At 38.8% G+C, this 20290-nt stretch overlaps 1 protein-coding gene across 1 annotated transcript in view; it reads right to left on the reverse strand.

Moving 5' to 3' along the window:
• Window positions 1-1025: 1025 nt before the first annotated feature.
• Window positions 1026-20290, reverse strand: part of LOC132807602 (myelin transcription factor 1-like protein) — a 300657-nt gene continuing 281392 nt past the window's right edge. The window contains exons 19-21 of the mRNA XM_060821659.1: window positions 10802-10905; window positions 8007-8150; window positions 1026-1166 (exon numbers count right to left, since the gene is read on the reverse strand). Coding sequence (XP_060677642.1) covers window positions 1026-1166; window positions 8007-8150; window positions 10802-10905 — 389 coding nt within the window. The remainder of the gene's footprint in view (window positions 1167-8006; window positions 8151-10801; window positions 10906-20290) is intronic.

Genomic DNA, 20290 nt, shown 5'->3' on the forward strand with positions numbered 1-20290 from the left:
CTACAGAGACCCATAGTACAGATTAACATGTACTGTAAACTTCAAGACAAATTAACTTCACAGAAAGTGTGCTGTGGCATTCAGTGGCCATCCTATGTTCATTGAAGTGCATTGCTGTAAGCATCTTATGGCCTAGAAGGCTGCTGAAGTCACAGCACCAATCAGTGCAGTATGTAAGTAATCCTCCTGTCAAGTTATCTTGTCTTGGAGCTTAGCCCTGGGCCCTCACTGGGCTACTTTTTTTTTAGCATGAACCCCACTGCTTTTCTCTTTAACTAGAAGTAATGCAGGACAGTGAGGACATAGGGCTAATTCACCAAACCTTAAACTAAAACAGTCTTAAAGCTACTCATTATTTCAATCATTGTTCTAAAATCCCCAAAACAATAATTTCATTTGAGTGTCCCTACCTAACTGTAATCCTTTTAAAACTAAAGCGCATAATATTTTTAAAGCGTTGTTCAAAACTAGAGCATTTTCGCTACCAATCCTTGTCTATTAAACAATATGCACATAAATTCTTTTTTTTTAAATTCTGTAAAACACAATCTCCCATATGAGACACAAAATCAGAGTATCCAAGTGATAGCGATACATAGTCAGATCATAGCTCACATGCTCCCAAGCTTTCTGTTATCTGTCAAAGTCAATTTGTTACATTGAATTCTTCCCATTTTTGTAAAGCATTTGAAAGAATTCGTATCCTATTCATTTTTTGTTCCGTCAACCATTCAAGAGTATACACTCAAAAAAAAGTGCATACGTTGGCAGCTATAAACATTACATGGCATATTACACTATGTCATCTCATATGAAAACGTACAAAATGTGAATGTTTTTAAAAACTATATATTAAATGCAATTACTATTTTCAAAGCAGGACATAAAATCATTATGAAGTCTCCTACGCATAACACCTTTTGTAACAGAAATAAAGTTTTGATATTCAACACTGTCTGGTAAATTAGAGCAGCAAAAACGTGAGGCATCCTAGCAAGATCTCTTTTTAAACCAGAAAGCGGTCCTTAGACCTGAATTCCTTTCACAGCTTGCTTTATGTTTTCCAGAAGGGCCTTGTTTTCTGGGCTCTGGTAACGATCTTGATTTGTATACATGTCCGTTAAAGTCGTCACATAGGCATCAAAATTCTGTTCGTTTATTGGATCCTACACAATAGAAAACAAATGTCAGACATCTTACGAAAAATATCCTTCATGCATCAAGTAAGAGTAGTTTAAATGAATGTATCACACACCATTTCATCAGTACCACATAAGTTGTGAAAAGGAAAATCACTTCGTGTAGTTCATACATGCAAGGATGCAGTGAGCCGTAAGGACAAATCCTATCACACACACTGCTGGTCAGGTTATCACCTCTTCGCAAATCCAAATAATGTCTCTGCAACTTGCCTTCAAGTTTGGCGGGTGGTCATGAGGAATGGTGCACCCTATGTGACACCTTTGATTTAGTAACATCAACCAATCTCTAATAAACCTTGCAAAGCAATTTGTAATAATTCTTTAATCCTTTGGCAATTAGTTAGTTTTTCAATGAACCTGATTAATTTTCTGAACTGTAAAATGTCATACAAAGTTACACTTCATCCTCACACATGCAATTTTAAGCCACCAGTTTATCGATACGTCAATGTGTTTGTGAATCATTTATGTTTGTTAATTCAAGTGCATTATCAAACTGTAGCATATCTATACAGGAAATATCAAGTAAACACTGCATGGTAATGGATAGTGAAGCTCCCTAACTCATAAAAGATGAGGAAAAAAAAAGTCGCTTGCAACACTGATTATTTGGATCTATATTTTGTATTGAACAATGTAAGCCCTGGGAGCATTACCTTTCAAATTTCCATTTTACATTAAGTTAATGTCAGACAAATGATTTCGAACCTGTCCTGGAATTGGGCTTTGACTTTGACCCCAGAGAAAAAAAATCCCATGATTGCCACATTATGTTTTAATGTTCCACATCCAAATTAACTTAAGGATTGCACATATTTTTTATAATAAGGTAAAATAATCAACTTCTTTTTTAGGTATTCACCCAATAGCGACAAGAGTTTTGCTGTTCAAACTAATATTATTTAGGACTGCCATCAGAAAGTGATTTTTATATTACTAACAGGGACAAAGGGAACAAATTAGCACAGGCCCTCGAGGAATATAGAAAGTGCAGGGGGAAACTTCAGAAAGCAATTTGTAAAGAAAATAAGACACATGAAGAAACATTGGTGCATAAAATTAGGGAGAATCCAAAGATATTGTATAAGTGTGTCAAGGCAAGAGGATAACCAAGGATAGAGTAGGGCCCTTTAGGGATCAGGAGCGTAATTTGCACTTGATGCTGGAGGACACTGTTAGGTTGTTAAATGAATACTTCACATCTATCTTCTCCAGAAAGAAGGAGGATTTCGGTACAGTTTCAGGAAGTGGGTTTCTTCAGCAGTTTGAGATAGGGAGTGAGAAGATATTGGAAGTTTTGGCGGACTTAAAATTGGACCAATCCCTCAGTCTTGATGAGTGGTACCTCAGACTGCTATTGGAGATGAGGGATGAAATTACAGGGCTTATAATCCAATTTTTTTTAGCTCCTCTCTAGCCACAGGAGAAGTACAGGAAGACTGGATGACAGCTATTGTGGTTCCACTTTTCAAGAAGGGTGGTAGAGATAAACCAGGGAATTATAGTCTGTGAATCTCACATCATTGGTAGGAAAACAATTGAAAAAAATTCTGAAGGAGAGAATTTATTTCCCCTAGGACAGCCATGGTGCAATCAGAGATCATCAACATGGCTTTGTCAGAGAAAGGCTATGCCTAACAAATTTTGGATTGAATTTCTCAAGGAAGTGACCAGGTATGTCAATGGTGGTACTGCAGTTGATATAATTTCAATGGATTTCAGCAAATCCTTTGACAAGGTCCAACAAGGGAGACTGTTAAAGAAGGTTAAAGCACATGGGATTTAGGGTAGCTTGACAGGTTGGATCCAGAGGGTGGTGGCAGAAGGCTGTTTGTGTGACCGAGGATGGTGCCCAGTGGTGTACCACAGGGCTCGTTGTTGGATGTCTTATACTTTGTGATACCATATAAAGGAGATAGATTAGAATATGGGTGAACGATAAGTAAGTTGGTGGATGACATGTAACTTGCCAGATAGTTGACAATGAGAAGTCTTAGGCTCCTGGAGTATATTGGTGGATTGGTGAGAAGGGCAGATGGAATTTAATCCTGATAAGTATGAGGTGATACAGACGAAGTAACAAGGCAAAGGGATACTCAGTGAATGGCTCTCTGTCGCTGGGAAGCTCAGAGGAACAAAGGGATCTTGTGATGTGGTCCACAGATTCTTGAGGTGGCAAGACAGGTTAATATGGTAGTTACAAAGGCATGTGGCATACTTCACTTACCAGCTGGGTCATAGATTATAACAGCAGGGAGATTACATTGGGGCTGTGAAAACATTGGTTTGGCTACATCTGGAGTACAGTGTGCAGTTCTGGTCACTGCACTAAAGGAAGGATGTGATTGCACTGAATGGTGTGTAGAGGACATTCACCAGGATGTTGCTAAAAGTGCAACAGTTTCGCTATTACATAGCTATAAGCTAGAAAGAAAGCTTGGCTTGTTTTCTTTAGAGAGGTTAAGGCTGAGAGGGGATCTGATTGAGATGGATAGAAATATGAGGGGCATGGTCAGAGTGGATTGAAAGCAGCTAATCCCCTTAGTTGAAAGGTCAATAACAAGGAGGCTTAATTTTAACTAAAAGCTTAAAAGGAGAATTTGAGGAAAATTTATTTCATCCAGAAAGTAGTGGTAATCTGCAAGACATTGCTGAAGAGAATAGTTAAGTTGGTAAAACTCAACCTTCAAAAAGTACTTGGATGAGCATTTGAAACAGTATAATACTCAACGCTCTGGGCCAAGCACTGGAAAGTGAGACTAGTGCAGATTTACAGTATTTTTTTTTGTAGTGCAGACTTGATGGGCCGAAGGGCCTCTTTTGTAGGGTACCTTTTAGTGATTGCATGATTCTAACTAGTGTCAGATTGAAACTCCGGTTCCAGAGGCAAAAGGACAGTGCATCGATCTGCTGTACCCTCTGCATAAATTGTAAACCTTTTACTAGGAATGCCCATCTGTACTCTCCGTTCACTATACTCAACTATTTGACAGGATGAATAAATACAATTGGTCTTCGAGATTATAGTATAATGAAATTTATGCAAGATTAGCTTTGAAGTGGATTGAATCTCCTTGATGATCAAAAATATTTGATAAACACAGCTACGTTCATTGGAACATTAATGAAGTAATCTTTGCATATTCTATTTGGTGTACGCTATTTATTATAAAGAGCATATTATGTCCATTCAGATTGTGGACTTATAATAATGAAACACTATTAAGTACAAATACTGTACAGCATAATTTATTGGCTTAATCCTTTAACATCTACAGAGTGCTATTTTAAGACAGCCGGGCTCTTAATGTGTAGTCATCAGACCTGAACTCAAAAGGTTATTTTAGATTTCAAAGTAAATGGGGTAAAAACCATGGCAGCTGTGGAGGGCCACAGAAACTTTGGTTTCAGACCATGCAAATCACTGAAAGTATATGTACAAAAAGTCATCAAAAAGTCTAAGGTGTTGGAAATTAAAGAAGTGACTTTCAGTCGAATAGAACTTTGGTCAAACACAATCTGGAGGATAGCATTTAGGATTGAGCTCAGGAGGTATAAACTGATTCAGGTTGCACAGCACAGATTTACTGAATTAACACATGGATTGAATTATTAAATTTGAAGAACAGATAGACAAATATGTGTTGTGTGGATGTGAATTTATCATATTGAGGGCCTGATGTAACTGAGGTGTCGAAAAGTAAATTAGGAAGTCAATAAGGTAATAAAGGGAAAATATTTCTTTTGGCAGAAAAATCTGGAATATTCTGAAGAGGCCAAAATTTGAAAGTACATTTAAGAATGAAAGCTGGAAGTGAGCGATACACCACAGATTGGGTAATAAAATCTGCAACTTGTTGCCTCACAAATTTGTGAACATTGTAAATTATAGACGTTGAGATTGATAGATTTTCGTGAGAGCTGCAAGGTCTCTGCAACAAAGGTAGTTAAATGGAGTTGAGGTATAAAGCACTCATCGTCTTACTGTAGGGCTGGTCTCTCATTAGAGACAGACAACTGGCGGTGTTTTACCTTGAGGGTCACCATGCTTCAGGTTGAGAAGGACAGTCCTCCCTGGCAACCTAAGCTGGTGCAGGAATCAAACACATGCTGTTGGCATCATTCTGCACTGTGAATTGGTCATCCAGCCAATGAGCTAACTGACTTCCAGTTGCGGTATAGATCAAATGTGATGGTATTGCAGGGCTAGCTTAGTGGACTAATTTTCCTACACATTTTCCTATGCTTATAGTTGTTATTAAGCCATTGTAATCTTTATAAAGGAAGGGTAGAATTTCATAGACATTCATTGGCAACGTTGAAGGGAGGGGTTTGTAAAACGCAGCATGAATCTTGCCCACTGCCTTTTCCTCTGCTCCAGACAATTTATAGAGGAAAGGGAGGGAGAGGGGGTTAAAAGACGTTGTGACCTGACTGCCCTTAGGCCACTGACGTGCTTCATCTCACTGAGTTTACTTGCATTAGGAGAAACCCATGCTATTCAGGCTTGGCTGCTCTTACAGAATGGGTTGGTGTTAGATACGGTGGGGATCTTCCATTGGGAGACCCATCAAAGGTAACGAACATCCCAACCTCTCCACCGCAGATCATACATGCTTTTCAACAACCCCATTGCTGTCCTTTTGAACCTGACACCCCTCCCAGATTCTTCTCATTGGGCCCTGCCACCTTTAGCATACTCCAAACCCTCTTCTTTGGGGACTGGCTATAGTCCCAACATTGGCCACCACTCACACCTGGCCATGCGAGGAGTATAGACCTGTGGCCTGGTCTTGCAAGGAGTATGGACCTGTGGCCAAACTGACTGGCTGGGGGCTCTCTAAGGCAGGGTTTCCTCCCACTTGGGGATGGAAATCTCGCTCTGGGCAAATCGACTCCCTACTCAGTATCAAAATGGCGGGATGTTTTTATGCATGGATTGCTGACAGACTATGAAGTTCTAGGAGGAGGATAGCTGTGGTTATGCGGAACATGAAGTCCTGTAAAATCCAGCCCTCTATTATTAGTGCTACCTGGGTTTTATTTTTATTGTAGTTATGACTGCACATGGTTCACAATTAACTTATGGATTGAACAGAAAACAGAAATAGATAATTCTGAGTGTGCAAGTTGCATATGACCATCTTTCCAAATCGGCACAAGTTACCGTCAGCGAAGTAGGGAACATTGACAATGCAATGAGATCACTACTGATCTGACAATTCTCAAATCCACTTTCCTAACCTATCCCCATAAACTTTGATTCCCTATTGATTAAAAATTTGTGTACTTCTGCGTTATGTATATATAACAACTCATCCTCGGTAGCATTCTGTGGTAAAGAATTCCGCAGATTAAGTCCTCTCTCTGAGGAAGAGATCCTTCACAACCATGTTTTAAATGACTGATCCCTTACTGATGCCCTCTGTTCCCAGACTCTCTCACAGAACAAACAACCTCTCACTATCTGTCAAGGCCCTGAAGAATCTTATGTTTCAATAACATTTCATATCCTTCTAAACTTCAATGCTTACAGGCCTAACTGGCCCAACCTCACCCCATAAGAAACTCCCTCTAGAGTCATAGAGATGAGCATTTGAAATGTCAGAGCAGATAAGGCTTGGGCCAAGTGTTAGAAAATGGGATTAGAACAATTAGATGCTTGATGACCAATGTGGACATGATGGGTAAGGGTATTTTCTGTCCTATAAAAAACCCTCTCTCAATATATGCTTGTAAGATGTAGTTTAAGGGGCAGTTCCTGCAATTCTTTCATAGTTGGTACACACTGATGTTGCTGTACTTCAGGAGTGAATAGAGTGCATGTCGAGGGTGTTAGATGGGGTGCCAATTAAGCAGGCTGCTTTGTTCTGTTTGGTGTTGACCTTCTTGAGTGTTTGGAGCTGCACTCGTCCAGGCAGCTTCAGAGTATCCCAACATACTCCTGACTTGTGCCTTGTAGATGGTGGACAGGCTTTGAGGAGTCATGAGGTAAGTTTTTCATCACAGAAATCTCAGCTTCTGACCTAATCTCACAGCACTTCTCTGTTAGTTTCCTTCCAGAAATATTTGGATGGATCAGCTATGAAATTTGATGTGTGGGCAGCTCCAAATAAGCAGACTGCTTACCTTTGGGAAACTTGATCCTTCCATGCTATTTATGGGTTTATGGGTAGGTGAATTACTCATCAAAAGCAGGAGAAGCAGGGTGGAGGATAATGAACAAGTAGAGACTGAGTTCCTAATACATTAATGTAATCCTCAAGTGCAACCCAAGCATGGAAACCTGATGGTTTCCTTGCAGCTGAAGCAGATCAGCAGATAGAATCCCTGCATGGGGGCACTGAAATTTCCATTTATAACACAAGAAAAAAGTCTTCTTGTGGAACCCTCAAGGAAATCTGTGCCTCCCCCCACCTGGATAACCATCTCCAACCTTGGGAAACTTCCTCAAACTCCTGCTGCTCTTCATCTTGAGTAACAAATGTTTCCATGGCAGCAGACAGCCTTTCTCACTTATTGCTCAAAGGCATCTAATTGATTTATGTGAGTGAAAATACACCCAGCGCAGCATTTTGTATTTGTTCCACCCAAATCCTCTTTAAGGATTAAGTCAACCCGATATTCTTGGAAAAGGATATTTTCTCTGGCAAGTGCAAACTCTTATGGTGATATTGTAGATTTTAAATAGATTGAACAAGAAATCACTGAAAGATACACCCGAGTAATTCACAGGGCAGATGATCACAGTTCTGTCATGCCATGGCTTTGACAAATGTATCATATAAATATTTTTGACCTTACCATGTGAGGCAATTGAATGTTGGCTAAGCTGTGGATCAAAGACTGACTGAGATTGGCCAACTCATGCAGAAGGGATTCGTTCTGTTGTTCAATTACTTTGTTTTCCTCTTCTATCGTTTTTAAGTTATTTTCCATTGTTGTGATCTGCAAAGCAAAACATGCAACACCAAGTCTTAACCTCGAAATTAAATTATACAACATCAATTACTAATCTTTAAGGTAACACACGCACAACATCAATTAGGAACGTAAAGGTAAAACATACAAAACTAGGTACTAATAAAAAGAATACAACAGCAATTATTAATTACTAATCCCTAGAAACACAATTAAGAATCTATATGTAAAATGTGCAATGCCAATTAATAATCTGAAAAGTAACATACAATACCAATTAAAATACATCAAGATTAATTCTGAAGGACTGAAAATTAGGGAAAAGTTCTGTACCAAATTCAGAACCAGAGGCCTTGAAATTCTACTGTGTGAAGATTAATGTAGTAAAGCCTTGCACTCTCCTAAATAATTCCTTTACTGTGAATCACTTAACATTTTTATTTGAATTATGAATAAAGGAATTGCATGTATTGTTTGTGACAAAAAACAAAAATATTAAATGTTCAGATTTTAATCTTTGTCCAGTACAATCACAAGGCCAAGGCAAATTGAATTGAATAATCTAGGGGTAATTCATAAATTGTCAACTAGATTTTGTGTTTGGGAGGCCTGTCATTTAAAATCTACTCCTCCATAGCTTGGAAATAAGTGTTGGCAATATTAACCCCTCTCTAGGACATTCCTAAATCCACTATTCCATCAGCTGCATTAATCCACTTGGAATAAATAGATTAATGCCCTGGTAAGATAATAGACAAAGGAACATCATACTTCCACATTAACTTTGATCTGCTAATATCACCAACAGTAATTTCAAAGCTTGTGTCTATGCCAGCTTTGTGAAAATCAGGCCATCAGCTTCCCAACATAACTACTTAAAATGAAAAGTGCGTGTCTGTATCTGGAGTCTGATAATTGATTCATTGTCCAATGGAAGGGGTTCAATTTCAGACAGTTTAGCACTGGAATCTAATCAATGGCAATTTGGCAGTTGGAGTATCCCATTCATAATTACCTAATGGATGATGTATCCAATTTGTCTGATAATGCTGATGGGCTGATAATGCTGCATCCAGTCCCAGGTTGTACAAAAATAGTGATACACTTGTTTTTTTATCTCTATAAAATATAATAAAGGATGGGGTGGTTGGAGAATTTTACATGTACATTCTTGTTTGTCAGCGGTCTAGGAAGCTGCATACACTGAAGGTTATCCTATCTACTTAGAAGTTCTTTACTCCTTTTAAGTTCAAAAACCCACCTTTCCTTCTTTTTAGCAGATTTTCTAAATATTGATAAGGATATATATTTGATGCTGGTTTAGTAATTCACTAAACTGCTGAGTGGTAGTAAGTGGGTTCACATCTGGTGATCTCAGCCAGGTAACTGTGAGAATTGCAGAGCAAAGGCCAGCAGATGCTTCCCCACCGGCTCAGACTTATAACGCCATCATGCAAGTCAACCTGGGACACTCCGGAAGAGCTCTGAGTAGCCTGTTACAAAGTGGCAAAGACAGCAGATCACCTACCCCCCTCTCAGCCAGGGATTGATGCATGGTGTGGGGGACCTAAAGAAGGGAAAATATAAATGAATAAATGCTTTCTATTATAAAGAATTCAAGAAATTTACTATAGAGAACTTCATCTGAAGAGCATGTTGAGATTCTTGTTTTGGCTACAACACCTCATACATTTGTTTGACATTAACATGATGGAACCATACATTGTGATTGTGAGAGAGTTTGGAGTGAGTTGGGAACCAAATATGTTTGGAGATTATTTCATGAAGGGATGGTGGTAACCACTTGTGCTGATCCACAAGGGTACTGTTATTTTGTCTCTTTTATGTCACTGTGAAGCAGCTTCCCCTTTGCAGTGACACTAAAGTGACAAAATTAATGTCAGGCCAGGCTCTGATCTGACTCAGGAATGATCATTTCACCAGCGTATAAACTTAATACTTGGGCTTGATAGCATATTAACTTTACTCCAGTGTGGAGTCATTTTGGGTTTTAAAAGAGCTCAGTGGCACTTTCTGAGCAGCTTTAAAAGGAAACATATGCAATATTTTAAGAAAATTATTGGTCCTAATCACATAGATCAAATTCCAAACAGTGGAAATTCACTGACTGGGAGCAAAACAACATTCTCAGGCTAGGAGATGCATTCATTGTAACTCAGGCACTGATAGTTGCAAATTACACTCTGCAGTGCCTATTTCAGTCTACTAACCAATATTACTACTGGATAGTTCAGTGCCAGCACTGTCACTGGTCTATTTGTGATGGTTGAAGTATAATACACCCCTGTTGGTGTATAAAACATTAGGAGTAATGGGCTGCAATAGGTAGGAGCTGAGGCTGGACTTTTAAACCAGATTCCTGGCTCTGCCTCTGGACTGTGCCAATCTTTTAAAAATACCGTCTCCTTTCTCTCTGACCAAACAGCAGGACATGGCTCTTGCTAGTTGGGTGCAATGATGGGCTGTGGCTAGGAGGAAATCCAAGAACGTGCCTACTTTAGGGTTTGGCAGCAATGAATGGGTTAATGATGAGGAGACCCAGAAAGCTGGATCCAATTTGATTCTTTTATTGCGATGATAATATACAGCACCTTTACCAGAAGGGCTGCATGACTTTCTGGGCATGCACACACACTGTGACTTTAAAGACATGCTACCTGGGTTCTAAGTTTGATCATGTCTGCTTCCACTTGAGAATTAGATTCACTTAATTCCTTAATTTCTTCATCCAGCTGCTTGATTTCTTCATCATTCTCTATCCCTAGGGAATAAAAATAAAAGCTAAAAAAAATCACAGATAATTGTTGAATTATTTGAGCACAGTTCAGAATTTACATTTTTATTCATTGAGGTATTAACTCCAAATATTATCCATCAAATAAAATGAAAACATCAACTTCAGTTTTCTAATTTAATGTTAACATGGCACTGTGTTTATGAGAGAGGTAGTATTGACTGAAACTTTTGAAACTCTAAGCTTTTAGATGGAAATTATTGATGAATTCTCTTAAAAACCATAATCTGATTTGTGAATTCTTATTCAGTGTCAGTGTTACTTACACAGGAATGTCGGTCCGGGGAGCAGTAGTAGGTCATTCAGTCCTTTGAAGCTGCTCCAGCAATAATGAAATTATGCTGAGCTGTGGTCTCAACTCAACTTTCCTATTTGCCCCTATAACCCTTTCCTTGTCTATCAAAAATCTAACTGTCTTGAATAAATTCAATGACCATCATCCAATGCATTCTGGGAAAGAGAATTCCCCATATTAACGACTCTTTGAGGCAAAATCAGTGTCATTATTTCTATATTAAAAAGAGACTTCATTTTAAACCATGTACCCTAATTCTTCTGTCCTCCACAAAATGATACATCATCTATGTTCACCCTTTCAAGTTCCTTCATATTTGTGTTTTGTGTGGATCATTCAATAAGATTACCTCTCATTCTCCGACACTGCCATGGATATTAGACCTAATCAATTCAAATAGCCAACATAATTTGAGCATTACATATGAGTGAACTTTCCCTGAACGCTTTTAATACAACTGTATCATTTTTTTTTCAAAAGGAGACAAAAATTGAATTAGCGCTTCAGATTAGTCTCACCAGTGGCCTGGCAACTGCTGTAAAATGTTCTTTGTTTTATATTCCATTCCTCTTGCAATAACCTTGGACATTCCATTTGGCTTCCTAATCATTTTCTGGGCCAACTATTAACTTTATGTGACTCATGTACCAGTATACCCAGATCCATCTGTGTCAATCTCTTTCCACAAAAGATGTTATACTGCTTTTCTATTCTTCCTGCCAAAATGGGCAATTTCACATTTGCCCATGTTTTAATCAATCTGCCAAATCTTGTAAACTTACTTTCCTAATTATCTTGATGTAATTGGCAAATTTAGCTACCGTGCATATGCTTGCCATATCCAAGTTATTGAAACAGATAACTAGTTTAGACCTCTGCACTGATCCCTGTGGCACTTTCTACTTACAGCTAGTCAACTCGAAAAGAATGAATTTATCATGGGTCTCAGCTTCTTGAAGGCTAAACAATTCTTTATGAACGCGACTATGTTCCCTACACGGGGCACAAAAGTTCCTCTGGTTTTTGAGGGCTGTCCTTGAGACTTTCTCAGAGGCTGTTTTTTTGATTATGAGGGTTCCTTTTTGATCTCTTACTAACTCATTTATTATGTGATATACTCACATTGTGAAAATGCCTTCTGTATTTGTGTTATCATTTGAGGATTTAGGGGGATTAGAAGAATTCATCAAGATCCTCAATAATTACCAATAATCCATTAAAATTAAACTATGACAGACAAGGAAAGAATTAATATCTAAGACACCAGAGTATTTAAGTTGGTAGTAGACCATAGGCATGACTTAGCAACAAAGCCTCTCTTCATTCCACCATTGTTGCTTTATGAACACATATGTCAGGCTATGCTTGCAAACCTAATTTTCACAATAATTTTATTTTTATTCATGGTAATGTGGTGCTGCTGTTTATGCCAGCACTTACTGCCCACACTGACTTCCCTGAAGAAGGTGGTGATGAGCTTCCTTCTCGAATGGTTGGGATATGAGGACACCTACAGTGCTGTTAGGATGAGGGTTCCAAGATTTTAACCCAGTGACAATGAAGAAACGGTGAAGTTCCTTCTTAGGATTCTGTGTGCCTCGGAGGGGAACTTGCAGCTGATGACATTACGGGGTTGGAAGGTGCTTCCTCGGGAGCCTGGGTGGGTTATTGAAGCGCATCTTGTAAATGATACGCGCTGCTGCCTCAATGTGTCGATGGTGAAGGAAGTGAATGTTGAAGGTGGTGGATGTGAGTGCTGATCAAGTCGGCTGTGTGGACTTGCACTGTTTTAAGCTTTTTGAATCTTATAAGTGCTGCAATCATACAGGTAAGTAGAGATAATTCCACAACATTCTTGTGCCTTACAGAAAGTGGACAGTGGGAAAACAGGAGACATGTTAATTGCCACACAATTCCTAGTCTCTGACTTGCTCTTGTAGCCATAATGCATATTTAGCTGGTCCAGTGCAGTTACTGGTCAATGGAACCCTCAGGGTTTTGATAATAGGTAATCAATGATAGCAATGCCATTGAACATCAAGAGGCAATAGTTAGATTCTGTTTTCATGGTGATGGTCAGTGACTGGCAATTATGTGATGAGAACATTACCCGTCAGTTATTAGCCCAAGCCTGGATGTTGTCCAGGTCTTACTGCACATGGACACAGACTGTTTTAGTATCTGAGACAATGCGATTAGTACTGAATGTTGTGCAATCACCACCAAACATTCCCACTTATGACTTTATGATGGAGGCAAGGTTATTGATAAAGCAGCTGAAGGTGGTTGGACCTGATGTCCAGGAGCTGAGATGCTTGATCTCCAACAACTACACTGTCTTCTTTTGTGCCACATTCAACTCCAATTGGTTGAGAAGTTTCCCTCTGATTACCACTAAATCTAGTTTTACTCAGGCTCCTTGACGTTACACCCAGAAAAATGTGGCTTTGATAACAAGAGCATTCATTCACACCTCATCTCTGCAGCTCTTTTTGTTCACGTTTGGGTCAAGACTGCAATGAGGTCAGAAGGTGAACGAGCTTTGCGGAATCAAAACTGAGTGACAGTGAGCAGGTCAATCTTTTGCAAGTGCCACTTACCAGAATTGCTGATGACTCAATCAATTAATATTGTTGATGATGTAGCATAGACAGATCGGCCAGGAATTGGCTGTGTCGGATTTGTCCTGCTTTTTCAACACAAGGCATTCCTGGGCAATTTTCCACAATGGCAGGCAAATGCCAGTATAGCAGTGGAATAGCTTGGGTAGGTGTGCAGCGAGTTCTGAAGCACAAGTCTTCAGTACTATTGCCAGAATGTTGTTCAAGCCCTGTAGCCTCTGCAGTATCCAGTGTTTTCAGCCATATCATGGGTGTTCAAATTGAAAATGTGGGTGGAACAAATCTACAATGTAGATTGAAGTTACCCACAATTATTATGGACCCTTTCTAACATGCCCCATTTATTATTTCTTGTCTGCTCTGACCCACAGTGTAACTGTGCTCCCATGTGATATCTTGCCTTTCGTATTTTTAATCTCTTTCTTGGTTTTTTGAGACAATCTCATCACTCACTATTGCACTAATGACATCTTTAATTAACAGAGTTACCCTCCACCATTTTCCTCGCTTCTTATCTTTAACAGGCGAATTCAAGTATAATCAAAACAAACCAAAAAAACAAAGATTGTAAATTTAAACTTCTTCTTTTACTGTGAGTTTTTTTCTTTTGTTTTCAATCTTATTTTTTCTCGGAGTAGCATCAACCTCAATTAAGTATATGCTTCAATCAACATCAGCCCAAAGCGTTGTTAATGCCATGAACATTTTTTAAAAAATTAAACTGCTAGAAAGATTTGAAAACACCTTGTAGCCCTCTCCTTCTTTCCCATGTCTCCCCCAGCAGTGACAAGTGAATGTTACGGAAACAAAACATTTTACTATGCTCCTTTTGATGGGATTGTACAAATATCAACAAATAATTAGCATATATTTTGAAGCAGACCACATTGTTTGCAACAGCAAGCACTCTGCTAACCAAAGTATACAGGCCTGGACTTTTGCTTGGAATAGAATAACGAAGCAAACAGTGCTCACTGTTATAACAGTAAATTGGACAAAAATCTAATTACCTTTGACTTAAAAACATTCAAAGTCTCTGCTTCCATTGCCCTTTGTAAGGAAGAGACTCACGACCTTTGAGAGGGAAAAGGATTCCTTATCTTGGTTTTAAATGGGTGATGCCTTATTTTTAAACTTCAGGCATCTGCACATGCACCGTTATATCCAGAAATTTGAAGGTTGCTGTCAAAGATGGCCAGTTAGTCAACAGTGCATGTTACTCAATGCAATGGCATGATATTGGGTATTTGCCCATTGACTTCTGAGTAAACATAGTAGAATTAAAATAGGGCTGATACGTTCTGAAGTAAGCAAATTTTTAACATTGTGTTAAAGTGATAATTAGTGGCTTTGAAAATTCTGTTTTACAATTGGGAGTACCATTCCTTCAGGAGTTAAAGAATGTTTTGGATTTCAAAATTGTATCAAAAACATGTGTTCTCATGTTCATCTAATTCCATCTGCTTTTCCAAACATCATTTTGCTTTATGTACATCATTTAAATTTAATTTATGACTTCTTTTTTCTAATTAACCTGGATTCTGTGGGTGAGATGTTAACTCCTGCAGAACCTGCTGCCTTGCACAGAATTCAGATTGGGGCCTTGGTGACTCAGTGAGAATTCTTAAACTGCCTGATTGAAGAACCTAGGTGTGTTTTGTTTGCTTGTAGATGCCTTGTTGAAGTATGTTGTGCTGGATCAAATGCTGGATTTGATGAATTTCTGCTCTAAGCCAATACAGACTCTGTTGTTCTTTTGCCATTGACAGCAACAGTCATTCAAAAACATCAGAATCATTTACTAAACTTGGAAATTGCAAATTTTCCATTACTAAGATAAAGCATGGTGAATTACCAGGATAATTCATCTTCTGGACTTAGACTTACTCAAATATGTTAAACTAAAAAACTCTGGCCTAGAAACTGCCACATATGCCTAATGCTGCCGCACAGAATTTATTCGCTAGCCTAATTTATTTCCATGAACCATGGGTATTTTACACATTGTTTGCATACCCCAAGGACAAAGACCAGCCTGGTACGATGTTAGCTGAGGTAGTAAGCAGTGCTGAGGATGAAACAGGGAGGATCGAGTGATTGGTATCTTTGAGTTCCTCAATGAGAGATGTAAAATAAATACTTTAGGGAGGCAACTTCCAGTGATACCTTCACAGCACCTTGTTCAGCCACTAACTGACTGACGATTCTGATGGCATCATGTATGATTCATGTTGCAGTTAGTTGGTAATGAACTTCGGAAAGGAGATAAATCACTGCTTGGATACGTAAATTGCCAAATGCCTGCATCTCTAAGTATGAGCCTTTACAATGTTTGCATAATGTTAAATTCCAAAACTTTCAGTGGATACCACAGGCAACAGTGCAGGAACACAAAGAGAAGACAACGCAAGGTACAGAATCAAAATGTGTGGCACTGGAAAAGCACAGGAGGTCAGGCAGCATCCTGAAGAGCAGGACAGTCAACGTTTCAAGCATCAACCCTCCATTAAGATTTCAAGTGACATTCTGGCTACCGTTAGAGGTGCACATACAGAGGAGATGGCAGTGGAGAGGCATTGGGGATGATGGTGTGGCTGAATTTGTCACAACTGCAGACAGATCAAGAAGAGACTCTGTACTCAGACCATTAAAATGCTTGACTCATTTGCACATGGAGTCGTGGAGGCAAGTAACATTTATAGGGAAGCTAATTAAACATATGATGGAGAAAGGAATACAAGGTTATGTCTGAATATATCAATTAAGAGCACTCAGTCCCTTGAGTGCTCAGCTATTCAATAAGATTGTAGCCAATCTAGTTACTCTACATCCCCGGCAATCCATGATTATCTTTCAGTCCCTCACTTATCAAAAACCTAATTACCTCTGACTTAAAAACATTCAAAGTCTCTGCCTCCATTACCTTTTTTAAGGAAGAGACTCAAGATCTTTAAAAGGAAAAAAAAAATCCTTATCTTGGTTTTAAATGGTTGATTCCTTAGTCTTAACCAGTGCCCTCCAGTTCGAGATTGTCTTGCAAGAAGAAACATCTTTGTCTCATTCACGATGTCAAGAACCCAAAGAATGCTGTATGTTTCAAATCAAGTTCTCTCTTCGCCTTCTAAAGTCCAGTGAAATAAGCCCATACTGTCCAATTTACTCATAAAACAACCACCCCATTCCAGATATTAAAATAACAAACTTTTTCTGAACTGCTTTCAACATATTTATATCCCACCTTAAATAAAGAGACCATTACAATACACAATGCTCACAAATGCCCTGTATAGCTACCGTATAACCTTCCTACTTTTGCATTCAGTTGCAATAAATAATAACATACTATTAGCTTTCCAAATGATTTGCTGTATATGCATGCTAATCTTTTGCAGTTCATGTACTAGGACAGTCAGATCTAGCTTGTCTAGCCTTTCCTCATAAGACAATTCATTCACTCCAGATAGTAGCTTTGTAAACCTTCTCTGAATGCATTTATAACCTTCTCCAAGTATGGTGACCAATGCTTTACACAGTATTCCAGATGCAGTCTCACCAATGCCCTGTATAACTGAAGTATAACCTCCCTACTCCTGCATTCAATTCTCCTTGCAAAAACATTTTCTTATGTTTCCTGATTACCTGCTGTACCTGCCTACTAACCATCTGCAATTCATGCACCAGGACACCAGATCTCTCTCCATCTCAGATCTCTGCAATTTATCTCTGCTTAATTAATATATTTCTTTTTTAATGTTTCCTGCCAATTTGGACAATTTCACATTTTCCCACATTACATTCCATTTGCCAGATACTTGCCCACTCACTTAACCTACCTATAGCCTTTTGTAGATTTCTTACATCCTCCTACTTGTCGCTGTGTCAACAGTAAATTTAGCAATCATACATTTGGTCCCTTCAGCCAAGACATTGATTTAAATTGTAAAAAGTTGTGGACTCACATTGATCCCTGTAGCATACCATTCATTATAGCTTTCCAACCAGAAATGGTGATCGAGAATGAAGTAAGTTGACTGTCCTAGTAATATGAGACCAAGATAGATCTATTGGAATGACTAGTTTATTTCTGTGTTGGAAAAATTAAGGGTTAATTTGCAATTTCTTGCTATCCATTTCCAGGTGAGGACATTTAAGCAGGTACAATGATGGCCTTCTTGAATCATGGTGGGAAATTCAAAACCTGTGGGATCTGGGCTGGGATCTGTGAGCTTGTCCTCATAGATTCACTGGATAGTAATCAGGAATAGAAACCTTGCTGATTTTCTCTTTATTAGTCAACTGTAGTGCCTTTAATATATTGGAATGAAGTAAAGATGTTCACTCAACAGCAGAAAATGCAATATTGATGGTGCAACGAAACAACCTTTTAGATTGACAAGACGTGTTTGCAAGTTAAAATGAACTGCTGAATATGAAGTTCTTTAACACTATCATAAATCAAATTGTTTTGTTCATAATCAATCAATGTCAGATTATTTGATTATTTCCTGAACTGAATAAAAACTGGAACATAACTAATTTTCTTTACACTTGTCCATACTAGGATCATCATCACAACAGCTACTTGGGAAACCAATTTGAGGTCAGAGCTTGGAATTTCATTCCTGAATTAGGAAAGGCAGAGCAGAAAATTCCCCTGCTCTCAGTGGCTTCCTTGAAACAAACTCCACCCCCCCCCCCCTCCCCCCCCAACCACCCCCGCCAAGTGTCAAGATTGTTTCTTTGAACTGGAGTGAGAGTGTTGCAAATTGCAGTACTAAACACTAGAGGTAGCATGTGGTCACCAATCCTCCTTTATGTGCTGCACCTAAGGGACTTTTTAATTAGCAGTGGCAGAGGTTAAAGCACTATGGAGGTCTTAACCAGAAGACAAGATGTAGTTTATTGCATGACAGCAATAGGTACAAGTTACACTGTCCAGTCAGACATCATTACACAGAGTGTCAGGGTCAGGGGAGGCTGTCTGTCTCCATTGGGACGATACACTGACTCTTCTTCAGCCAAAGACTGTATGACATCATAAAGTCATAGAGTCATAGAGTCATATAGCATGGAAATAGACCCTTTGGTCTAACCACTCCATGTCAACCATAATTCCCAACTAAACTACTCCCACCTGCCTGTTCTTGCCCATATCCATCCAAATATTTCTTATTCATGAACTTATCCAAATGTCTTTTAAACATAATCTCATCCACCACTTCCTCTGGAAGTTCATTCCGCACACAAACCACTCTCTGTATAAAAATATTGCCCCTTATGTTTTTTAAAAAATCTTTCTCCTTTCGTCTTAAAAATATGCCCCTTAGTCTTGAAATCCCCCACCAGAAGCAGAAGATACCTGCCATTTACCTTATCATGATGATAAAACTTCTTTCTCATACGCTCCAGTAAAAAGAGTCCCAAACTGTCCAGCCTCTCTCTATAACTCAAACCTTCCATTCCCAGCAACACCCTGGAAAATCTTTTCTGAACCCCCTCCAGCTTAATAATATCTTTCCTAAAATAAGGCAACCAGAATTGGACACAATATACCAGAAGAGGCCTCACTAACATCCTGTAAAACCTCAGCATGACTTCCCAACTCCTAAATCTCAAAGGTCTGAGCAATGAAGCATGCTAAACGCTTTCTTAACCACCTGTGTACATGTGACACAAACTTGATTTATGTTATGTACCTGGACCCCTAGGCTTCTCTGTTCTACAATACTATCCAAGGCTTTACTTTTAAATGTATAGGTCCTACCCTTGTTTGCTTTGCTAAAACACAAAACCTCACATTTATGCAAATTAAACTGCATCTGCCACTTCTCAGTCCATTGACCCAATCAATCAAGATCTCTTTGTAATCTGAGATAACCTTCTTCACTGTCTACTATACCACTAACTTTAGTGTCATCCACAAACTTACTAACCACACCTTCTATAATCTCATCTAAATCATTTATATAAATGCTCTTTCAGAGCAATTACCTTATATTACAAGGAGGTGGGGGGAGGTGTAGGTGAGAGATGGATTTTGGACTCCACCCAGGATTCAAATTGAAGAAGCCATGTGAACATTGACCAATCAGGGTGACTGATTGAAAGGTTCACTTTGGTTCTCTTTGTCTTTATCCTAGTTACATTGTTAAATAATATGCCCACTAGCACTCCCTGCCCTTACATCTGCTCACCAACTCCCTCACAAGCTAACTCGTGCTGTGACCAGCCCCAAAGGAACCTCATACTTTCCATGCAGAACAGTGCCTTCCACCCATCTTAAAAAAAACTCTGAACAGTTATTATAGATTACACTAAATGTTTAAAAAACCTTCCATTTATAAAAAGTCCATTCAAAATAATAAAAAAAACTCGAGTATTTATTTCCTTATGAGAAAAAGACTTCATAAGCTTTCATCAAAGGCTGACAATCCTC

This window comes from Hemiscyllium ocellatum, chromosome 3 (assembly GCF_020745735.1).
Source record: "Hemiscyllium ocellatum isolate sHemOce1 chromosome 3, sHemOce1.pat.X.cur, whole genome shotgun sequence".
In the NCBI taxonomy this organism is placed as follows: Eukaryota; Metazoa; Chordata; class Chondrichthyes; order Orectolobiformes; family Hemiscylliidae; genus Hemiscyllium; species Hemiscyllium ocellatum.